This window comes from Gasterosteus aculeatus, chromosome 15 (assembly GCF_964276395.1).
Source record: "Gasterosteus aculeatus chromosome 15, fGasAcu3.hap1.1, whole genome shotgun sequence".
Lineage (NCBI taxonomy): Eukaryota > Metazoa > Chordata > Actinopteri > Perciformes > Gasterosteidae > Gasterosteus > Gasterosteus aculeatus.
In genome coordinates this window covers 6583693-6606372 of record NC_135703.1, presented here as the reverse complement: position 1 = coordinate 6606372, position 22680 = coordinate 6583693, and the positions used below count along the sequence as shown (strand labels likewise).

Here is a 22680-nt window from a genome sequence, read left to right as displayed (position 1 = left end):
CATTTTTTTGGTGCAGAAACAATTTTAAGAACCCAGATAATTAAAAAAAAAAGATGTATCAGCGCCCTTTTGCACCATGGAAATACCTTCCAAGAGGCTCACAAAACTTGTTGAGACGGTGACAATTCCTGGTCCCCCCCTACTGCTGTCACATTGCTTTTATTATAGTGAAATCCACAGCGCCCTGGCTGAACAATGCATGAATGTTTAAATTGCTCAGTGTCCATCGACATTACCATCAAGTGGCACATCTCAAGCAGGGCAGGCGAAGCACTCTATGGTTCCTCATTCACATTATAATTCATCGACATTCCTCTTCAGTGCTCCTGCGCTTCAGAGTACAGGTTTGTATCCTTGTTTGTTTCACATGATTAACTACAGTTAATGTGTAATGTGCAAATTAACGTAGAAGTAGAAAAATGTCCACATGGTACAATGTAAAACTCTTCCACAGAGGTGTGTTTTTTAATCTAGTTCCTTCTTTTAGCTTCTTTCTTCTAAATGCTCATTTTGTTCTTGCTTGAGCTGCATAAATCCTTCATGCGCATCCGTGATGTTGTCACGTGATTATTTATCGAGCCCAGAGCGGGTACAATGTGCAACCTTTAAGCTTTCTTGTTTGCGTCATTAAGCCCCACGGAGAGCAATACGCTCGATAATTAAAGTCTATTAAAGAAGCGCTGTGTGAGACGGACCGAGAACGTGTCCTCCACTGCAAGGAGGCGGGGGCCCGAGAGACCCGTCCAGCACAGCTCTCTGCCCAGGACACGAGCGCCACAGAAACACTGTAGACGGGCAGTTGCTTTATATGACTGTAACATAACAGATTCATATCTGCACGTACGCCTCTTTGAACACAATGGGCTGCGGGTCTGTTGTTATGTACAGTTTTATTTACAACTGGAAAAACTCAGCAATTAAATCAACTTATGCACATCTTTCTGTTTGGTATAATGCATAAATTGTGTATGTACTATAGATTGCCATATATACATTAATGGCTTGCTCCATAAACATGACAACATTGACATAATTCTAAATGGTAGCACATTGTTTAAGTTTTACTATGTATAAACATATGTTCTGTTACACTGTACATTAATTAACAGTCCAGAAGGCAGATATTTAAATATCAATATTTACATTCATGCATCCGTCATTTCGCTCACATGGTACATGGTGGGGTATACTGTTCGCTAATATCTTTGCATGTCTCGATGCAAGCATGTGTTTTCCTCAAATTTCCACAGTTTAGCCAATATACTATACTTTACTGACAGCCATAGAGTACAGCCCACTCTCACTGAGTACACTCATCTGCATGCATACTCGCAGACAGACAGACACACACCCTCTCTCTCTCTCTCTCTCTCTCTCACACACACACACAAATGCACTCATGCACGGACACATAGAGCTTTAATGTATAAAAGCAGAGCAGCGTTGAGTGATGCTCCAGTTCAGCTCGGCTGTGTTTTTCCAGTGGGGATGTTTGTGGACGCCACAGAGTAACACACACATCCCTGCTGAGGCTTTCCCCCGTGCAACCTGATCTCTGGCTGTTGGCTAAGTCTCCTGTCTCTCACCACTCACAAGGTCAAGCCTGGGCTCGTGTCCCCAGTTCCTATAGCGATGGGCTAAGACGCCCCCCCCCCTTGACGGATAGGAAAATTAAGAATGTCAAATCCAACCAAATCATTACTGAAGGCATCTAACTGACCCCAAGACTAGATTGAACCAAAAGAGTTGAAATAGCAGGTTTAACTTGTAGGAGGGGACAGCGGCTTGACTGAAGATAGCAAATTAAAAACAGGGACTGGAATATGATGCAGCACATTAGTAATGTTTGGAAAAAAAACACATTCACATAGCATATCATACAGACCACTTTTTAGCAGAAGTCTCAGGGAAACAGAGAAAAGCGATATCAAACACAAAACAGAGACAAAACAATACCGAAACTGGAGCGTTGTTTTCTGCATTGGTGCATCGGTGTCTCAACAAACTGACAGCAGCCTTAAAGCATCGGAGCATCACAAATGGATTATACAATTTATAAATTATTCACTTAAAAAACGTAGCTATTGAGAAATCGTAAAGATGGGAGTAACTTACAAGACAGTTTTTTTTCTTTTGAGTAGAAAAATAAATTCAAAGGTAGATAAATTAGTAAATAAATTGAGCAAATAATTCAATGAATGACTGAAGTATATTACACAGAGCCTAAGTCTTCAGTGGCATTTTTGCCATGGTAAAATAACCAGAATGTCCCATGTTGATGTCGTTGCTCCTTCTCCTTTTTTTAATTTTTTTTAATGGATTTCTTTAAATTGCATAGTCAGATGAATCCACATCTCAGAGCCGACAGGAACATCATGCCTCTCACAAAGCATCTGTCTCCAAAATGCGGAACAAAAGACGGACAGAGTGGGGATTGGAGTATAAAAAAATGTTGCATTCTCTGTAAAAACTGCATGCACGTTATTTATTTTGTGTGATGGGCTTGTCCTGTCTGCTGTGTTGTTTGTTGTTCCATTGCAGATGTCAACAGTGTGTGAGGTCTGGATCTGCGGCAGACTGGCAGACGGTCCCTCTCCAGCCAGCAGCCAACCAGCCTGTCAGCAACACTTGCTGTTACTAAAAGCATAATGTTCAGCCTGCTGCGCCACTTTTGACACCATGGGGGTTTGTGGATCTCTCTCTCCGTTCCTTTTTAGCTTCCTTTTTTTTTTACCTTCCATCTTTTGCAGCTCTTCTTGAGCTAAATGGTGTCTTCAGTCCAGGCAACATGCCAAGCAAAGAGGGACGGTTTTCCTATTTGAAAACCTTGGGTAAAACCCTGCTGCATTCTGGGTGAGAAGGGACTGTTGAGTTTGGGGGTTACAGTGAGAGACGGGAATGGTGATGTCACTTCCTGTGTCCACCAGGAGACAGTCTATACCACAGTGTTGTTCGTACCTATGGCCTTCTTGTTACGGATGCTCATGGCATATTCCCCACGACTTGTCCCGTTCTCTTCTTTTCGTAGTGGTTTCCTGTGAATAAACATTTTCATAATTACGTTACATTAGTCCTCATTGGAGCTTCTAGACCGGTAACCTTTAGGCTGACATGATTTCTCGGGCTGCTCTTTGCGGCCCTTACTAATGAGTTCAATGTGCAACGGTCACTTTTGCAATGCGGTTGGGGGGAAAAGACACATCCAAGAAACACAAGGGACAAAGCAATTCCCTATACTGATGAGCAGACGTAATCTTCCGTCTAAGTGGTGAGTGTGTGTATGGCTGTTAGACAAACTTTGGAATACCCTGAACACATAACCTCCACTCAACACTGGTTACGGTGTCCTTTCTATTCCTTTCGTTTCAAAATAAAGCTGCGACACATGATCCCCTTGCTGCTACTGGCCTGTGAAGAGCAGGATCACTCAATACAGCCCTTTTCATGCACTCCTCGGTGCCTTTGTGGTTATTATATTTGTCCAGTGTACTGTGGCTTCTGCACCGACCCCCTCATCTGCTCTCTCCTGCTCGGGCTTATGTAACGCAGAGACAGATCTGAATACAGTTAGTACAGTCATTGTTCCACTCAACACTGTACTATGCCTTCATTGCCATGGAGGACCCTTGAGGGACATCTTAGCTCAGCGTCTCTTCTCCTCTTCTCTCCTCTGAAAGCCTTGCCGGGCCTTGACAAACAATCATTCCCAGTCTTTTTAGCTCGTCGGACATCGTGCAGCAAGGAAACCTTGTATATGTATATATAAACCTTTATATTCAAACCGTTATCACTGAGTTGAGACAAGATCCCGGTAAAAATGCACTATGCATTGTGATCATAATTGTAGCATTATTGTGCTTCACACTTGGGATTACATTAAAGTTCTTACCTCCATTTCCTTGAGCATATAATACAATTAACAGTTATGTTAAATGTCTAGTTATGTGTATTTTTCTCTTGTTATGCTCAATTTGCTAATTTCTCGGCTCTCAGCTCAATTTGCCTACTTTATTTTTTTGTCACTCCAATAACCATCTAGCCCATCTGATTCTCACACACCTGTTATTCAACCATCTTGTTGCTCTCAGGTTAAAAAAACGATTCCTGCCTTGGCTGTTTTCGGCTGTCATTTCAGCCCCCTGAACCACGTCCACCGCTCAACCTCTTGGGTTAAAGATAATTGAATCTGTCAAAAAAGTCACTGTCAGAGTCTTCGCCAGGCTTTAAAGCTTTGGTCTAAAAAAATAAATCATACCGGGATCTCAAAAACAAAACGTCACTGTCAATAGGTCTCCTCCTCTTGTGTAGCTCTGAGGATGGCATTTTCCAATCTGTCTGTCAGTCACAACTTTGGTCCAGACTGAAATATATCAACGACTGATGAAAATGTGAACACATTCATGATCCCTAGAGGATGAATCCTATCGACTGATCAACAATTTGTTTGAAATTGTGTTTGTATTTATCACGAATTAGTGGGATTACCACTTATTACCACTTATTACCACCATAGCTGTGCTTTTTGGATTAGCACATGTTAGCATGCTAGCATACTAAACAGAGATGGTAATAATGTTAAAATTGGCACTTGTTTAACATGAGGACCGCGCCAACGTTAGCTTTAGTTACCGTCTAGATAAGGCCTCACAGAGCTGCTAGCATGTCTGTAGACGGTAGTCTTGTTATAGAGTTATTCAAAAGTATAAAGTGTATGTAGATAATACAAACTCTTACTCATCTTTGTACATTTAGCTTTTTTTTATATTGTAAAATTGCAGATTGATGTGATTTTTGTTTCTATATTCACAGGATGATTAAATTATAACTGTTGAACAACAGACATTGCACTTAATCTAAAGTACTTGAGGTTGTTTGGGGGCTAGTGGCTCTTGAAAAAAGTTGTAAACAAGACGTGAGGCAGTGACTAAGACTTCCTGTGGGACTCTGTCAGCTGGGAAAGGTTATATGTCTCAGGACACTAGGGATCCGAGACGGCGATTGAGGACATATTGTGCTTCCCGAGTCCCTTGAGGGATGCAGGGAAAACCTGAGAATAGAAACTGGCCAGCCCCAGGGTGGAAACACATTGTGCCGCGGGGGAGAAGATTGGCTGATGCAGCTGGGGGAATTGGGATAGACCAAAGCCTTCTCCAAGGCACAGATGGCAGGGTGAGCGGCCAGTCTGGGAATTCTTCTACTTGGAACAAAAAGTAATTGGTGTTGATTTCGTTTGAAAGTTATGCAATGTGCTTGCAGCTAACTAATTATTTTAATTTTTGAACATTTTTGGTATTTCATCTGCTATGTTCCCATTCAAAGGACGTCTGACCACGGCGATGTACAGCCTGCTGAAAAGGTGCTTCGGCCCTGTTCATTTCTCCCAGGTAGTAATCTCTTCTCAGACTGACCACGTTGCCGGGGGGCCACCACACAGGGCAGAGCACTGGGCCCTCAAACCGACCTCTACCCGGGCCGTCAATAATAGATGCCATGCTGTTGACACATGGCAGGTGGCAACACAACATTGCACAGGTTAGATGAATATTTCATATCAAGGCTGTGCAATCACAGCGCACATTCCTGTTTGAAGTTTGGGGAAAGGATCATGGTGAAATTGGGACATGTGTTGAGCTGTTTACTTTTACTCCTGCCATCTGGAAATTAGCGTGACATGCTATGCTTTAAAGAAAACACGGTAAAAAACAGACTGTAAAAGTCTGTCACCAGTTTTGAGGCGCGGGTAAGTCATTTGGAAAATAAAACAGAGATTAATTATGTACAAGTAAATACTGGATTTTAAACCACTTTGCCTGGCAAATGTTTTCCTTTCATTATTGCGTCTCTGGTTGAGCATTTTGGATATACTTGCCCTTGGAGAGGAGCAGCTGTGATGGATTATCTGCCTTTGGACAAGCCTCCCGGAGCGGTAAGTGATTGGGAAAAGCATCTAGCTTCATTAGTCATTTGGTTGGAGTTTTGTTTGTTTTGGCTCCCTGGATGGCTGACAGCCTGGACTGCAGCATCATGTCTTTTGCTTCGGATTGGCACAGCAACACTGAAACACAGCGTGTGTCTGAATCCTCTTCTCTGCGCTTGCACAGCACCAGCCTCCCTGGTGCTGCGGACTCTGAATAGAATTGTAAAGGAAGTGTTTTTCCTTTCCGGCCCCTTTGCTTCTGAAACATGACTGGCAGACAAAGATTATAAAAAAAAATAACAAAAGGCCAGGAGGGCTGGGACCCGCGGAGCTTGCTCCTCTGCTGTCTGTGGTGCTCAGGCCTTGGCCCTCAGCCAGCTGATTTTCATTGGGAAAGCCCGGAGCTCTGAGGGGCTGGAAGGGCTATATATAACTGGCTGTGTTATTCTCACTGACAAACCCTGTCTCGCAGTTATTGACTCAGACGCTCAATTATTGCCTTTGTTTGCATTTCTTCTGTCCTTTCGCTGTGCTGTTTCCTCGACCTTCTACTCAGGAGCGATGGATGATTAGAGCAGCTGTAATAAATGTTAAGCAATCACATTTTGTCCCCTGGATGGCTACCCTATTGGCCGGTGACTAATGAATGTCTATTGAGGCCAGTCTGGCTGGACCTGAGTAATTCTCTCTTCTCATTCAGTGTGGAGGGCAACTCGGCGTGGCACAAAGTCTGCAGTCTAGAGCCCCACAGAGCTTCAGGACACGACCCACTTGCATGTATAAAAGATGTGGCATGCAACTGAATGACTGCGCAAATTAATTCATAAATAATGACTTGGGTTTGGGGCTAGAGCTTGTATTGCAACAACACGTTCTTACCACCGCTGCATTAAAAAGGGTGCCCCTCGGCTACACAGGAGGCTTGAGAATTGCCATAATGAATTCCTGAGCCAACCACCCATTACTTCCGCTGCCTGACTTTGCCTATTTGTCTTTTTGAAAAAATAGTCCTGCTGAAGAAAGCCATGTCAGGCATGCAGGCGTAATATACCTCCATAAATTTAATCAAGTCAACTACACAAGTAGCTCCCTGATCTGTGGCTTCTCTCACACGGGTGTGTGGGAGTCAATGTTTATACCATTTTACAGTGTGTAAATACGCCAAGATGATGTATCTATGTAGGTAAAGACCATGTGGATGGGTGCACACAAGTCATCTCCCCCGCATGCTTCTAGGTGCATGCGTGCTTCTTGGCACGACGTGTTTTTTAAATGTCTGCAAACACAAACGTGGGTGTCAGAGTGCATGTGTGACACGTGCTGCCTGAATGCCACACAGGGAATTGGGTCTGGGTTTTGCTGCAGGCTAAAACCTCACGCAGCTTTTTAGAAGGCTAATGGCCTAATAAGCCAAATGGGAGAAACAGTTGCAAAAATGCCACTTGGGATTCCTCTAGTCGCCTCTTGCGTTCACTTTCATTAATCCAGTAGACACATACAAATTCAAGGTCATCATGCACGTCAATAAATTAATTCATTTGATGTTTCGTGGGGACTTAGTGAAGTGGATCTTTCTCAGTGACATTTACAACCTGTTCCATTATTTAACCTCTGACATCAGTGTGACCCAGCAGGGGGACGACAGGGTCATCATCGCCTCACCTACAACAGCAGGAGAGGTAGTACAGTCTCCCATGGGTCAAATTAAACATGTCATGTGGAGCAGCCTGCCCGTGACGGCTCCCATTCTAATTTTTCATCACTTAAGAATAATTCGTAGATACGTGTGAATGAGATCTAACTGGAATACTACAAGAACCGAAAAGCGTAGAAGTGACATCCAACCTCTTGATGGCCTTGTAGCAGATGATGATGGCTGAGAGCAGGAAGACAGCGGATGCACAGCCCACCGTTCCCAGGACTACAACGTCCATCTCCATCCACCATGGCCTCAGCAGGGGCACCTCGGTCACTGCCACTTAGAGAGAAAAAGAGAAGAAGAGGGGAAAGGAGGAAAGAGATTTGGATGCAGAAGTAGTGAATGAGCATGAATGTATGTAACAAAATGAATCAGGTTTTTATTTCATCACAGCACAGTTGTGGAATCAGATCTAACTTGAGTAATTAGTTCATTACTGATCGCATTATGCGACATGATAACGCAGCACAAAAGGGATTTTCTTCGAGAAGTAGCGTCCTCACCTGGATATCTAACCCGACACAATGAATCATTTAAGGTCCCATCAACCTTCCTTACACCAGCACTGTTGTCCACATCAATTACTGTTGCAGGAACCGCCTGCTCTTTCCACATTAGTTCTGTAGTGCCTCGCCAGGAATATTGTATAACGTTGTGTGCATCAGCAACTTTGTACCCTTTGTAGTGCAGAACTTCCTTCTTATCTTTCTGCAGAATTTGATGCTTTAGTCACGTGCATATCCATCCATCTATCTATCCGTGCATCCATTTATCCATCCACCAATTTATCCATTCATCCATCTATGAATGCCAGTTAGTTCTAGGTTTGAGTGCCTGAGAAAATGCACTGTGCTGTATATATCATAACAAACTCAAAGCTCCCGCACAGTTATTTTGTTATGAATGAGAGGAAGGGTTTACACCATAGAAACATATAATCCCCATATAATATAATAAGAAATAGTGATGACTATTTTCCAACACAGCACATTTCTGCTAAACAAGTAAAAAGACACGGCTCTCACCGGTACAGCACGCGATGTCGTAAGTCACTATGAATTTAAAGGCTCCTCTCAACCAAACCTTACCACTTTAATCCTGTGTTTTCGGTTGAAGGATTAAATGCAGTCAGCGGTAAGGATATACTTTATTGTAATAAAGCACACTCCTTTGAAAGAATTCGGAAACCATTTTCAGCGCATACTGTAGACTTCCTTAACAGTGCCAATTTCTCTCCTCTTTTAGAGACTTCCAGCGGGTCTCAGACATTGTCCCAGTTTTTCGTGTTAGTTATGCATATTCATTGCATTTTATATACTACAGTTTAAAGCTACATCTCAGCTCTAATCGTTTTGCAAATTGGGCTCCTGAAAGAATGTGAAGATAATTATGAGCCCGTATGTATGAAATTGAGAAGTGACGAAAAAAAACCCTCCTTTCAATGAATTATTCATGGTGTCTCCACCCTCTGCAAACATTTCTGTGTTAAGTTGAAAAGGAATAAAAATTGGCCTGCTTATCATGTTTATCGTGACACATAACTGTTTGTGGATGAGTTCAGAACTCATGTGTTGGCTGTAATTAGGCATTCAAACCCCCGGCGTAGCTTACAGTCAGATGGTCCTGACAGCATCCATGCTGTGGCCAACATTCACAGAACAGCTCACACAGTGAGTCAGGGGAAAATAAGGTCCATTTGAATTGACCAGACAGAAAGAAATCATTGGAAGTGATTGATTAAAACATTTACCCTGCTGCCTGTTGAGACTTTGATGATTTAGTGCTCCTCCCTACTCATAATATTAAGGAAGCAGGATGAGGGATTCTAAACAATCACAGTAATAGCTCAGAGCGGCTGCATCATCAGAAACGCCGGCCCATATTTCAGCGCACTGTCCATTAAGGTGCTCGAAGCCCATTGAATCACATCAACTTTCTGCAAGAAGGCCGGTGAAATATGTTGTATGCCTCGTTTATCATTGGATGTACCATTTCGGAGGGAAAAGTGCTGCAACAGGCATCAGATCCACGCAGATAGACACGCTTGAATATACACAGAAAACCAGAAAACGCACCCTATAAATGCCGCCACACTACTGGGCTGGTTTATTAGCTCCTTATCTTTTCAAATGAAATGTAATTTAATTAACTCATCTGTGTTCTAATCAGGGGTCCTCCGGGGGGAAACCCTGCCACTGAACCGTTGTGCCAGGCAGCCCAGTAGGCATGGATTTCACAAGCAGCTGGGTACTCCCCGAGGTCAGACCCGGCATAAATTAGTCCTGTGTTCAGCTGTCAACGTCCTGCTGGCTCTATCACCGGCAGACACACTCTCGCAATTAGCACCCATGCGCGGTAATCCGATAGTACATTCTTCTTTTTAAACATAAAAGCATAGAAAGGGAAACACCCCACGTCGAAACGTATTACCATATTACTCGGCATCTGCGTCCGGCTATGGGAATGAGATCAGACTGTGGCAGGAGACCAGACTGAGGGAGTGACGCGGACAGACTCGGAGCGAGACAGGTGAGGCACCTGGGAGTGTGAGCTGGGAGTCCTACCTGTGACGTCCAGTAGCCGCGGGGGAGGCGGCGGAGGCGGGGGAGGAGGAAGGGGAGGGTATCTCCTACAGTGGCAGGCCAGCTGGCACTCTTCGCTAACTTTCTCCGCCACCGTCCGTGAGCATGACCTCTGGAGTTCTCCCTTATGGTGAGGGGGAGAGGGAGAGAGAGAGAGAGAGAGAGAGAGAGAGAGAGGGGGAGAGAGATCGAGAGACATTGAAATGACGGCGGCATTGTCATTCGGTGCATTACTCATGAGTGCCATCAGCACAACACTGTGCCGCACAAATGGAGATGCTTGAACACTCGGCCGCCTCTCAGCGAGCAGCGCTGTGGAGATCCTCTCAGCATTCCTTTCGTAATCCCGGCTCCAGGGTTGTTGTCACCGGGGCTGTTGTGTATGCAGCGCATGCAGAATAGTACCGTACGTCTATGGCTGCAGGCCGCTCCCTGTAAGAAACCACCCACCAACACAGAGTGGGCAGCAAGCAGGCTGCCCCCGAGGAGTGTGCGTGGGTGGACTTGGAAACTCAAGCAGATCACATTACACGTGAACCCTGGCAACACTGCATGCGTGTGAACAACAGCTCACCACCATCTGTAGGCAGCAGCGCGGGGCAGAGGTGAGCCTACTCATCACTAACATATGCCTGCTGCAGGGATCCTGGTGGGATGACCGAATATTGTTATCATGAAAACCCAGTTGGCCACTCCATGTTACCACTACAAGAAAGCTGAGTGTGTGTGTGTGTGCGCGCGTGCGCGTGTGTGAGAGCTATATTTCTCATGCCTTACTAAAAGCTCTCCACTTACTTGGTATTTGTCAATACACATTGTGATCCCAACATCCGGGCGTGAACACATCAGCAATATTCTGCATATCATTTTTAATATAGCGAGTGCGTTAGTTAGTTGAGAACAGTTCCACAGTTTTTTTTGTTTGTTTTATCCCACAGTAAATCAAACTCGGGTAACAGCGTCTCATGCGTAAAATTGATGAGCGGCCGCGCGTCCTTACCTGGCATGAGAGTAAAAACAATGAGAGGAGGCAATGACCGAAGAAAAAAGGCCAGAAACTTAAAGTAAATGGCATCAGATCTTGGACCAGCATTCCTCTTGCGCTGTTCTCGAAGGTACTAGGCAGCGATTCCAACAAACGGATGCAGTATGCATAGGATTGACCTGTTTGGGAAATAACCATCCACCCCGGCCAGTTCAGCGGCGGTATCTGTGACAAGCGTCTCCAGAAGTAGTTTACGCCACAATCATTTTCCTCTTGAGATCCCGTCACCGAGAGCATAGGACGGGCGAGCCGGTGGAATGAGAAGCGAATCTCGACAATTCACATCTCCAAAGTGAGTTTTTTTTTTCTTCTTTTTTTCCTTCTTCTTCTTCTTCTTCTTATTGGCTCTCAGACAAGCGACCTGAATCGCGCCGCTACTCCGTGCGATGTGAGGGCGGTGGATGGCCCGTACCTTCACATCCCTCCCCGGCTGCAAGCATGAGTGCAAATGGGCCACTCGAAGCCATCGAAGTTAAAGAAAAAAAAAAGACGAAAAAAAAAAAAACAAGAGAGAGAGATCCTCAGCAATACCGTGCGGCGGGATTCCTCACAATAGGAGCAGCGCGCATCCCCTCAAGTTATCTAAGGCTGGAGACCGAATGGGCGAGTCCGGAGGGCTTAAACTGACGCGTCCCCCTCTGTGCCGAGATACAGCGCGCTGTTTTATACCGGAGCATCACCGCCGACCGCCGCCGCCGCCGCGCACATCACCTCATCCCGACAGCGTGAGCTCCAACCCTCCGCTTCTTAAAAAGTCCCCCCCCCCCTCCACTAGAGAAAGACACACACGGAGGGAAGGTGGTCACGTAGGCGTCGTTAATGTCGGCCGTTTGTTTGTGTTTTTTTTTTTTTTTTTTGCTTTTGTGGTGTTTTTTTTCTTTGATAGTGGTAGAAAGTGATGCCCTCCAAGCGTGGAGGCGAGTGCGTAAGAGAGAGAGAGAGAGAGAGAGAGAGAGAGAGACGCCTACCTACTGAAAGCACTGCCGTATACCCATGTTAGATGTGCCGTGTGCGTGCTACGGATCTCTGTGGTCCACTTTCCCAAAGTAGGCTGAGATCGGCTAAACGGTACTGATGTAAGCTGCTAAAACCGCAAAGACGTCTTTGAGATATGCATTTGAGGTTTATTTATAAAAAACAAGCTTCTTTGGTTTTTCTTTTTCAAAAGAGGGAGGGGGTGGGGGGGAGAGGGTGGGGGGTGGGGGGGGGGGGGGGGGGGGGGGGCGCTCTAGGCCAGAGTGCAAAGAATCAGTGTCGCTTTTTAAGAGCAGAGTTGCATAATATTGTTGGTGGTCTTCACAAGGCACAGTTATGAAATTACCCCACAGCCCCCAGCCGTGTACATGGAAGAGTCAACGTGACGTTCACTGAATTTACTCAAACAGATAACTGGGGATAAAACGTGGGTGTCATCAAGCAATACAGAGGAGGAGTTTTCGTTTGCTTTGATTTAAAAGAGTCCTTGCATTAACTACTCCCGATGCCGACATCAAAAGTAACACACCTTTTGATCAAGTGAAGAGCAACTGTTCATTAGTGGATAACAGAAAACAAATCAGTAAATATATATGTTTGATAATTGTCGATTGCGGTTGAATAGAAGAAAAACCTACCAATTGGTTTGAATGTAAGAACGGCCTTATGTAATTAAAAAAATCTATTGCACTGTTAATGGGACGCACCAAGACGTTTTTAAATGTTACTTTGGAATTGAGGAAACCTTTATTTCACACTACTTCCTGCTATTTTATAGATTTTATAAAGAAGGCTTGTTTGCAGCTCCCCAAACGTATAAATACTTTCGCTTCAGCATCCAGCTCCGTTCCTACTGCAGCAGTGTCCATTTAACTGTTAACATCTTAAATGCAATACACATCTAACCCAACAACTTTGGATCAACATCAATGGATTCAGCAGCTCTATCCAGCCTTTTGGTCATATTTCACATTTCTATTAAAAAGCTCCTCACCGATCGTAATGGGGTGAGCTCATATACAAGAGCAGAAGACGCCTTTTAGAGTGGAAAAGCCACATCTGCTGCTGAACTGCATTTGTGGATACGATGCAGGGATGTCGCAGAGTTTTTGAAGGGTATAGCAAGCCTTGGTTTGGCATGTGGTGTGCCTGGCGCTTCAGCTCGTCCATCCTCTCCTTCAGCTTGTCCCATTATCGATTATCTGACAAGAGGAAAGCACTACATCCTCCTGGATGCTTCCTGCTGCCTCTCCTCCTTCCAACTACGTCTGCCACAACACGCATCGCAGCCCTTTTAAACTCCGATAAGAAAACCTCTCAATATAATTACTGAGATCTTTCAGTGTTGTTATTCTTGCTGCGATACTTAATTAGCATCTCTGAAGAGCACAGAAATAATGCTTGCGCCAAAAAAAGAGAGCTTTGTCTTTTAAGCGATAATAATGATAAGATCAAATAAACTTTGATCAACTTTTATCTTTACTGTGGCTTTCCCCTTTATTTTAGCAGCTCAGCTTGGCTCTATCATCATGGAGGTGGATTGCCATCTAGTGGGAAAGTCTGGCAATACATGATGCGAGTTGCACTGTGACTAATAACAGATCATTGGAACAACTAGATACAATGAAGGGGACGGAAAGAGCATTTTGTACAAAGATGTATATTTTGCTGTGCGGGATTTTTGTTGTTTGTGTGTCTAAACTTATTTTGAATAGTCAAACAGAGAGACCACGTGGGTGCTTCAGGCCGGAGACCCCCAAACACTCCCTGAAGTGTTACCCTTTCTCAGTGGTAGTTGGCATGTGCTGCCAAGAAGTCCCATGAATCTTTTAAAAGACAAGACAAACATTTCATCCACCTGTCTTGCAACCAGAACAGTGTCACGTTGTGGGATTTGCCGACGCCGCTCCGCTTCCTTTTTCTCATTCTCCCTCACTTCAAAAGCACAGGAATGGGGTGACAGGCAAGGGGAGGGGAGCCCCATTGTTTATTGGCCTTTTCAGCTGAACAGAGAGGTGAAAGGAAGAAGAAGAAGAGACTACAATAGGGTCCCATTGGCTCTCCAGAACAAGAGGGACGCATCGCCTAAAAAGATAGACCAGTCAGAGCACATATAGACCTGCAGGGCTCTCCTCAGACAACCTCACAACTGAGTGAATGAGGCAATCAATCATGTTGGTTGCAGCTCCCTCGGAATAAATGGCCTGCAGCCTCGATGCAGACTGCAGATTGTTTTCAAAATTGATCTGTCCTGATGCTGGAGTGGTCCCTATAATGCTTTCAGGGTGTAGCGCATGAGCATGAGGTGTTACTTACCAGGCAAACAGCTTCCTCACGTCTCATTCCACTGCTGCTGCGGTTCAATGGAACGATAGGTACTCCAGTAAGGGGATGAAGCTCAATTAGCATTTCACAAGTCCCCCTTTCCTCCTCCATTGCAACCTTCCCCGCGGAGCCCAATGCTTTCTCTGGGGGATTGTCCTGTTTTGGGCCCTTGTTACCGTTGGCAGGGTGACAGTATTCGAGTGTGCAAACTTGTGCTATTGTCCGTGGGCCAGAGGGAGCCATGGAGACCCCATAATATGACACAGGAAAATGTTTGCTGATGGCAATTCTATGGGCTTTGTCCGACTCTTTCTCCTTCATGACGACTCGATTTAAGTCTCTAAATGTTTGACTACAAATGCAGGAGTGCTATCCAGCTCCTTTCCCTTTGTCCCGCGAGGTTTGAATGAGTAATTCAGCCTTTGTGTCGCTCGATTGAGGGGGCAAACAGAAAGACAAGATTCTTGAGCGTTCAAGCCCCTTTCCATGGTTATGCACTCTTTAGATCCCCCCCCTCTGACCAAATCCTACATCTGACATCACTCTTGGGGAGGGTATGGGGGCATCTATGTTTAAGACTAAACTTTAATTGCGCCAGAATAAAGTCAGGATGCATGACTAGTTCAGCAAAACTTGCGCTCATTTTATCCATGCTCACTCTGACTTTTAGGGGAAGTTCGGCCGACGCGCGAAAATCACCGTGTAGGAGAAATATCGCATCCCTTCACCGGCTTTTCTCCAGGTTTCCATGACAACAATTTGCAATGGTGAAGAATTGGATACCAGGGGGCTTGGAGGCTGATTGGGTGCATTGTGAGGGCCTTGGGGGTCGCTGATTGGTTCAAGGAAAGCACCATAACTACAAGGAGTTTATATTAATTCAACTTGTTGAAGTGCTCAGACCTGGAGGGAAGTCTGCGCTTGGATTGTGGCATCGAGTGAGCGTCGGTCCATCCGGCAGTGGTGAGTAAAGGGTCATTATGACCCCCTCGCCCCCTCCCGAAAAATTCATCTGAGAACCATCACATTCAGTTTCCAGGCTTTGTTGCATAATTCCCGTACGAGCAAAATGTGAAGTTGGGCAAATCCTTAATTGACGTTCTCTCCGATTTACCTTTAGATCTTCACGTTGGCCTACACGCTCCACCATGGACTGATTTGATCCGAGTCTCCGCAAACATGGCCAACGCCGACAGCGAAGTCAAGACGTTGCTAAACTTCGTGAATTTGGCCTCCAGCGACATAAAAGCGGCCTTGGACAAGTCGGCTCCGTGCAGACGCTCCGTGGATCACAGGAAATACCTGCAGAAACAACTGAAGCGATTCTCCCAGAAGTACTCCCGGGTGCCGAGATGCCACGCGCACAGGTCTGCCGACTACGGCTGCACCGAACCGATGGGGGCTGCTCGGCTGCGCGCGGACGTCACAAAGAAGGCCGCTTCGGACGCGCCGCGCGCGGAGGACGCGGGCAGCGCCGCGGAGCAGGTGCCGATGCGGAAACGGCAGCTGCCGGCCTCGTTTTGGGAGGAACCTAAATTGAGCCCGGCTAAGAGGGAGCCCCCGCATTTGGGATTAAAAAGGAGCCACGCGGGCGCTGCCGAGGGAAGTGAAAACGAGAAGCGGAGAAGGGGCTGCGACAAGGACGACGCGAGGGCCGCTCTGTCGGCGTCCAGTTGGCGCAGCGGCGCGGACAGAGAGGCGCTAAAGTTGGACGTGACCTCGCGCCACTGCGCGAACGCGTGCGGCTGCTGCCCCTTCCAGTACCACGGACACCAGGTTCTCCACAGTCACATTGTCGTCCCACATCCGCAGCTCGGACTGTGGAGTAAAGCCGCGGAGGCGGAGAGACCCGAGCATCCATACGGAGCGAAGATCCACACGCACGTTGTGGTCAAACCCATAGCGACCAAACCCACCGTGCCGTCACCGATCTTCAGTGTGTTTGGATTCATTTAATTACCCCACCATCAGTCACACAGGCCATGTGCAAATAGGACTAATTGTCTTCATGTCGAGTTCTACGTCTCATAACATTTAATTGAGACACTTCCTCAAAGCACTTATGGGAAAAGTAATTATTTGCATTGTTTAAATCTAAGGGGTTATTTTGCACTTCGTCTTTGTGCGGGTTGCCAGTCTGATGCATTCTACATATCTGAAAAGTGACAGCAGTTTACAAGGGTTCTACTTTTAGGTTTCTGCAGAGGATGACTGCTCATTTCTTCAGCAACAGAAGTCATGCAAATGAATGAGCACATCCTGTTTTAGTTTTGTCTTTCAACTATAAGAATAGAATGTGGGACATAAATTGCTTTTTTCTTTGTCGATAGAAGGGCACATTTGAAACCATGACTTTTATTTTTAAATAAATGACTCAACTTCCTTTGGGTATTAGATTATTTTTGCTTTCATTGACCATTTGTGTAAAAACTGCAAAACATTCTGACGGACAGATTAAAGAAAAACATTATGATATAAATAGATATCACACATAGATAATCGCATCTCCAAATAAAAGACATTCAATGCAGCTAAAAAAGGAAACACAAATTTAGTCACATCTATGATGCGCATAGCGCTTGAAGTTCAGATTAAAGTCAGTCAGCTAGGCTCAGGTATCTGATCAGTCTGTCTGGCAGAGGTAGAGTCGTGAGAGACTTCAGTCTGTGTCTCCCCATCTGGCTCCGGATCCGAAATCTGCAAAGGTGCAGCAGTGGACGAGGTGACACTGTGGACAGAACACAGAGCAAGAGGATTGTCACTTGACAGTGACTTCAGACAACATTTGGGTTGCGTGCACGTGTGAGGAGGTTTAAAAACAGAAAGTCAGTCAGGCGTCTAAAGATTTTGGCAGACGCTTACATGACTTCCTCTTAACGGCGAGCCACTCTTCTCGGCTGTCCAGCAGTTCAGTGAGCCTGCTGCAGAGCTGAGCATGGCCGACGTGCTCCAGCAGCAAGTCTATGATTGGTCCGGCCCATTTACTGATAACGGGTGTTGAGATCCACTCACAGAACTGAAAAGGAAATGAAACAGGTATTACTCGTACAGTTATTGTATAACCCCTGTCACTGTTTTTGGCCGATTGTTTCACACCTGTGTTGCTTTTTTTGGTGGCTCACTGCAGCTTAAAGGAAGCGTACTGTCGTTCTGCAAAGACAGTCCATTGCCGCCAACGGTTGTTACGTGGGACGCTCCTGTCGACGGGTGAGGGGCACATCCGTATGTGCAGGCAAAGCAGGAGAGGGCGTCACAGCCGTTGTCCAAAAGACACTTGAGTAGAGACAAATTACTCATGCAAAGGGCGACGGCAGCGGGGAACGTGGTGGCACAGGAGGGTATTCCGGTGTTGACATGGGCCCCTTTCTCCAGCAGCAAGGACACCGTGCTGACACAGCCCCGCTGCACAGCCATCAGCAGAGGGCTGACCGGGTCCAGACTAAGATCGGCGCCAGCGTTCAGTAACACTTCCGCCGTCCTGGTGCCGCCATTGGCGACCGCGAAGTAGAGGGCTGTCGCCCGTCGATCGGCGTACCGGACGGAGTGACTGTGGGCCAGCGTCGCGTTTACATCTGCACCTGTCTTGAGCAGCACAGCTGCCACGGCGTGTCTGTTGTGCTCGGCTGCCAGGTGGAGGGGGCTGACGCAGCTGTGGCGGAGCCTGGCTCGACTCGTGGCCGACACGAGCATGGACACGACCCTGCGCACAGAGGCCGGACACAAGATACGCGATATGGCAGCAATGGATTCAATTCAAGTATTAGCATTTTAAGCAGTGTTTTCTGTTAGTTGTTTAGTTAACAAGTGACTTACTCATGGTGTCCAAATTGAGCAGCAATATGCAGCGGCAGAAGTCCTGAGTTGGTGGGTTTGTTAGCGTCTGCGTGTTTAGTCAACAGCAGAGCGACGCTTTCCTTGTGGCCATTTTTACTGGCCTCGTGCAGAGCTGTGACCCCATCACATGTCTGCATGTTCACATCCGCACCTGCAGAAAAGCATGGTTGACTTTTCAAAATCAGATCAGAAACAGAAAAAGGAGTAATATATATATATATATATTTGTTTGCAGATAAGTACCTTTTCCAATAAGGTAGCAGAGCGCCCCCGTCTGTCCTCGTTGCGCCGCTACAATGAGTGGTGTAACGCTGTAGGTGTTGGGTGGATTGATCGCGGCCCCCGCTCTTATTAGCACCTCGCAGATGTCTGTGTTGTTCCTGGACACGGCCTCGTGGAGGGCTGTCCAACCCTGACCACACCGTTGGTTCACGGTGGCCCCGTGGGACAGAAGGCAGCTCACCATGTCCATATTGTCCAACTCACAAGCTACAGAAACAGACGGGTCATCTGGTAAACAGTTCACCTGTGTAGTTATTTTCCGAATAGTTCTTTTTGTATACAACACTGCCGCACCTTTGTACAAAGGTGTTTCTTTGTTCTTGCTGCTGATGTCGGGGTCGGCGCCTGCGTCCAGGAGGCACTGGACACATGACAAGTGTTCAGAAGACACGGCGAGCAGCAGGGCCGTCTGCTCCTGTAAGGTACGTTTGTCTACCGATGCAGGATGAGCTGGTGCAGAAAACATTCACGTCACACAAACCAGTTGGGTGACTCGTTTGGCATTTACATCAAACGGGGAAGCAAATTGCCTCTTTGAATAGCTCAGTCGTTATCAGCTCAAAACCGACCACAAAGGCATGCAGGTAATGCTTCCCATGTCATACCCCTCAGTATGATCTCCAGGCACTCGGCCTGTCCAGAGAAGGCAGCATCGTGCAGAGGGATCCAGCCATCTTTGTTCTCCCTCAGCAGGCTGAGAGGGGCGGATGTGGCGAGATCATTGACGGCCTTCACGTCACCCCTCCTGATGGCGAACACCGCCGGGCCAACATCCCTTAAGAGGAGAGAAGAAAAAAAAACACTTTAATTCACTCGCACCTAAAAGCATTCAAGTGCATTACACAGACCGGACCATTAAATCTCAAATATTTGTATCTAGACAATACAATTTTTATTAATGATAATATATTGTGATCTAATAGAGACTAACTGGCGTACTATTGTATTATTCAATCAAGATTAAGCATTTTATTCTAGCAGTTATAGAGCAGTCATACAGAAGGACATTCAAGGCACACAAAGCACACGCGCGCGCGCACGCACGCAGCCCCCCCCGAGTCGGACAGACCCGCAAACAACAAAAGACTCACTCCGGGTCCGACGCCGCGTCTCCTCTCCTCCTATCTCCCCGCGGTCTCGACGAAACCTTATTGCATTTACCTCCGGCATTGCGGAACTGAGATAAGTACTCCGAGTAGATGAATTTCGTCATGGCGGCCGGTGGGGGGACGTGACCCGGCGGCGGCGGCGGCGGGGCTCAGCTGTGCCGCGGCGGATTATTTTGGGACGGCATTGTCAGGCAGGCTGTGCGACGGGTCTGTCCATATATGTCAAGGGACGCGGACATCCAGAGATAACGGCTGAACGCCCCCCGGGGGACATAACGCAGCCGCACAGAGGTCTTTGCGCTGCGCGGAGCCTTTATTTGATTGGCCGGCGGCCACGTGAAACAATCAGATAATAAAAAAGACAATCATCTTAAGGCGGACTTTTGGATGGACGGGCCGCGAGGAGACAAAAGAACACAGCGAGGATGATGGACAATGAGTGCTGAGATTCATGAGACACTCACTTGGTTCAAAGCAGTGAAATGTTATTTGGATCCTTCATCATAGCTGCTATGGAATTTACAGTGTTGTAACTGGAAATACTGGTGCCACCACTCTGAATTCCACACAACTTTTTTGTTGTTGTTGAAATTGTAATAAATCAATGGGCGATGGGGGTATTGAATGTTAACTCCATAAAACATCAAATTATCAATAACATTGCATTGTCAAGCTTCCACCTTTCAATATCCCTGCACATGCAAACGACAAATTAAGTAAATTGTTGCCCAACTCTTTTCGTCAAGAAATAATCTTTCAAAATAAAGATGCTCTTCCTTTTAAGCAAAACACCAGGTGCTGGTTTGGGGAAGAGGAAGTGTTTTTTCATTGACAGAACACACACTGATCTACGTCATTGAGTGACGAAATAGCAGAAGTATTTTCTACGTGTACTTCTTTTAAAGTCAAGCTCTAAATGTCTGCTTATGCTTCCTCACCAGAGCAGGTTTTCCGTCCAGTCGGCCGAAGTGCGAGGGCTCAGGGAGTAGACGGACAGCCTGTCTTTGATGTCGTTGCTCAGTCTCTGGTAAAGAGACATGGATCTGCCGACTGTGATCATCACAGGAGGAGACTTGCTGTCCAGTCCGAAGACGCAGACATCCAGCAGTGTTCTGCTGTCCTCTTCATGGACCAGAGATGAGCCCGACTGTATAGACAGACGGAGTCGTACACATTAAAGCGTACGCATGAAAATGAATGCGTGAACAAACATACTCTACGGTCACGCTGTGAGAACTGGAGACGGAGCCCATTTCACGGGCTGAAATCTGCACTTTTAGACACCAGAGAGGAGCAGCTCCAGCAATGAGGATGGATGCCTTTTAAGGGCATGTTAAACTGTGTTTGATTCCACTTGATTCTGCAGCCGGAGGGGCTACGCCGAGGTGAGCTTGTGTGCAGTGTTACAAAGAGTTATGCAGCAGAACGCTGGCACAAGAACACCACATAAAGTTTGAGTTAGCGTTTATTTTCTGCACTATGACTGTGGGCACGATGCTTTGTTTTCACACAATGATAAAAACACACAGAAAAATGAGAGATTTGGACGAACAGCGCCGTTCGTGTAAAGTGAATGCAACTGTTAAGCTATAATTGAAAGACTTGAACTCACCACAGTGTTCCTCATCCACATTTAAAAACGTTGCGTTAACATCACAAAGTTGTTGATCTGCTGGAGAGCGATTATCCTCCTGTTGTGTCCGCTGGATGAAGCGTGACAATGTGCAGACAGCAATGACAGCAGATTTGGGTTTCACATTCACTTTGCCTGTGAAGAATACTTCCTTCTACGACACTGGAAGGGGCCTCTGGTTTACACAACAAACAAGTCTGTCAGCATGTCTATTTACAGCCAGGGGAACCAAACTACTCTGAGAATGTTCTCAAATTGTTTTGACCAATGAAGAATATCCACATCCATAAAGAATCAACGCGTCCGCGGCGGTAACCTACATCTCTAATTGATCGTCAAATTAAAATGAATGTGTATAAATAAGATGTATGCTAGTGTATGCGTAATTAACATTGCTAGAATTGCTCCTGTCTTAGGTATTAGGTGTGTCAGCAAACCTTGTCAGTGATCAAACGTGTTTTTTTTGTCAAATGGTTTTCTAGGGAAACGGTCTACTGTTAAAACGTATGCAAATTTTCTTAAGGTAACCTTTGCTTTTTTTGTAATGATGTGGAATATCAATATACAATATGAAAAAAGTAGACTAGAAATCTAGAAAACTAGAAAGCCCTGCCTCTTAATGGTTGCTTAAAACACTTATTGTGACTTTCCTTTGACCTTTGACCTTCACTAAGAATGAGAAAGAGTTAAACATAAGGAGGATGCTTTCATATTCATCCCCTGAAAGGGTGACGGTTCCACTGTGCTCACATCAAATCGTGGATGTAAAACACATTGGTAGGAGAATGATTTTGTCATGTTTGTTTACAAAAAAACTCGAAGTGTGACGTGGACACTTGAAACCTCCCGAGGACAAACTATCTGCAATTGAGATTGAGAGCAGACCTTTCTGTGGTGTATATATATATATATACATGTGTAATATATATATAAAAAACTAATTATTTCATGTCAATACTTGGTTAAATATGGAACTCGTTTCATTGCTAAAGTCTGCAGAGTGATTCACGGAGAAAATAACGGTGCATCCCAAACCCTTTTTTTTGGACTCAGCAGACTTTTGTACTCGGTTCTCGGGAATTAGACCAGAATGAGAGTTCTAAGTTTTTGCCTCGTCTCGGATCTGTATCGATCTAATTTCTTTTGATTCGCCGCTCTCATTCAGTCATTAAAACAAGAACCGCCCCTCTGGCAGTTGCCGTGACAACGGAGAAACGATCCCGGCACATTCCCTGCCGTCTCGCAGGCGGTTCCTAGGCAACCGGTACACAAATCCGGG

The 22680-nt window shown here is 45.9% G+C and overlaps 3 protein-coding genes across 6 annotated transcripts; 1 reads left to right on the top strand and 2 right to left on the bottom strand.

Annotated features, from left to right (window-relative positions):
- Positions 1–873: 873 nt before the first annotated feature.
- prima1 (proline rich membrane anchor 1) lies at positions 874–14864 on the bottom strand. Of its 2 annotated transcripts, none has more exons than XM_040200436.2 (4): positions 14535–14864; positions 10181–10322; positions 7763–7895; positions 874–3035 (listed from the first exon to the last, which is right to left on the bottom strand). In XM_040200436.2, the coding sequence occupies exons 1-4, from the start codon at positions 14862–14864 to the stop codon at positions 2936–2938; spliced, it is 705 nt and encodes a 234-aa protein (XP_040056370.1). In that variant the 3' UTR covers positions 874–2935. The 2 variants fall into 2 exon arrangements, with proteins under 2 accessions (XP_040056370.1, XP_040056371.1); XM_040200437.2 differs by lacking the exon at positions 14535–14864 and adding an exon at positions 11199–11966.
- LOC120833377 (protein FAM181A) lies at positions 11837–16926 on the top strand. 2 transcript variants are annotated; one of them, XM_078089918.1, is made up of 3 exons: positions 11837–11968; positions 15214–15506; positions 15664–16926. In XM_078089918.1, exon 3 carries the CDS (start codon positions 15723–15725, stop codon positions 16497–16499), a length of 777 nt encoding a protein of 258 aa, XP_077946044.1. In that variant the 5' UTR covers positions 11837–11968; positions 15214–15506; positions 15664–15722; the 3' UTR covers positions 16500–16926. The 2 variants fall into 2 exon arrangements, with proteins under 2 accessions (XP_077946044.1, XP_040056369.2); XM_040200435.2 differs by lacking the exon at positions 11837–11968 and having other exon boundaries at positions 15014–15506.
- LOC120833373 (ankyrin repeat and SOCS box protein 2) lies at positions 16883–22578 on the bottom strand. Of its 2 annotated transcripts, XM_040200428.2 has the most exons (9): positions 21381–22578; positions 20707–20915; positions 19265–19434; positions 18954–19109; positions 18621–18866; positions 18357–18528; positions 17640–18243; positions 17406–17559; positions 16883–17271 (listed from the first exon to the last, which is right to left on the bottom strand). In XM_040200428.2, the coding sequence occupies exons 1-9, from the start codon at positions 21399–21401 to the stop codon at positions 17141–17143; spliced, it is 1863 nt and encodes a 620-aa protein (XP_040056362.1). In that variant the 5' UTR covers positions 21402–22578; the 3' UTR covers positions 16883–17140. The 2 variants fall into 2 exon arrangements, with proteins under 2 accessions (XP_040056362.1, XP_040056363.1); XM_040200429.2 differs by lacking the exon at positions 21381–22578 and having other exon boundaries at positions 19751–20915.
- Between the last annotated feature and the right edge of the window lie 102 nt (positions 22579–22680).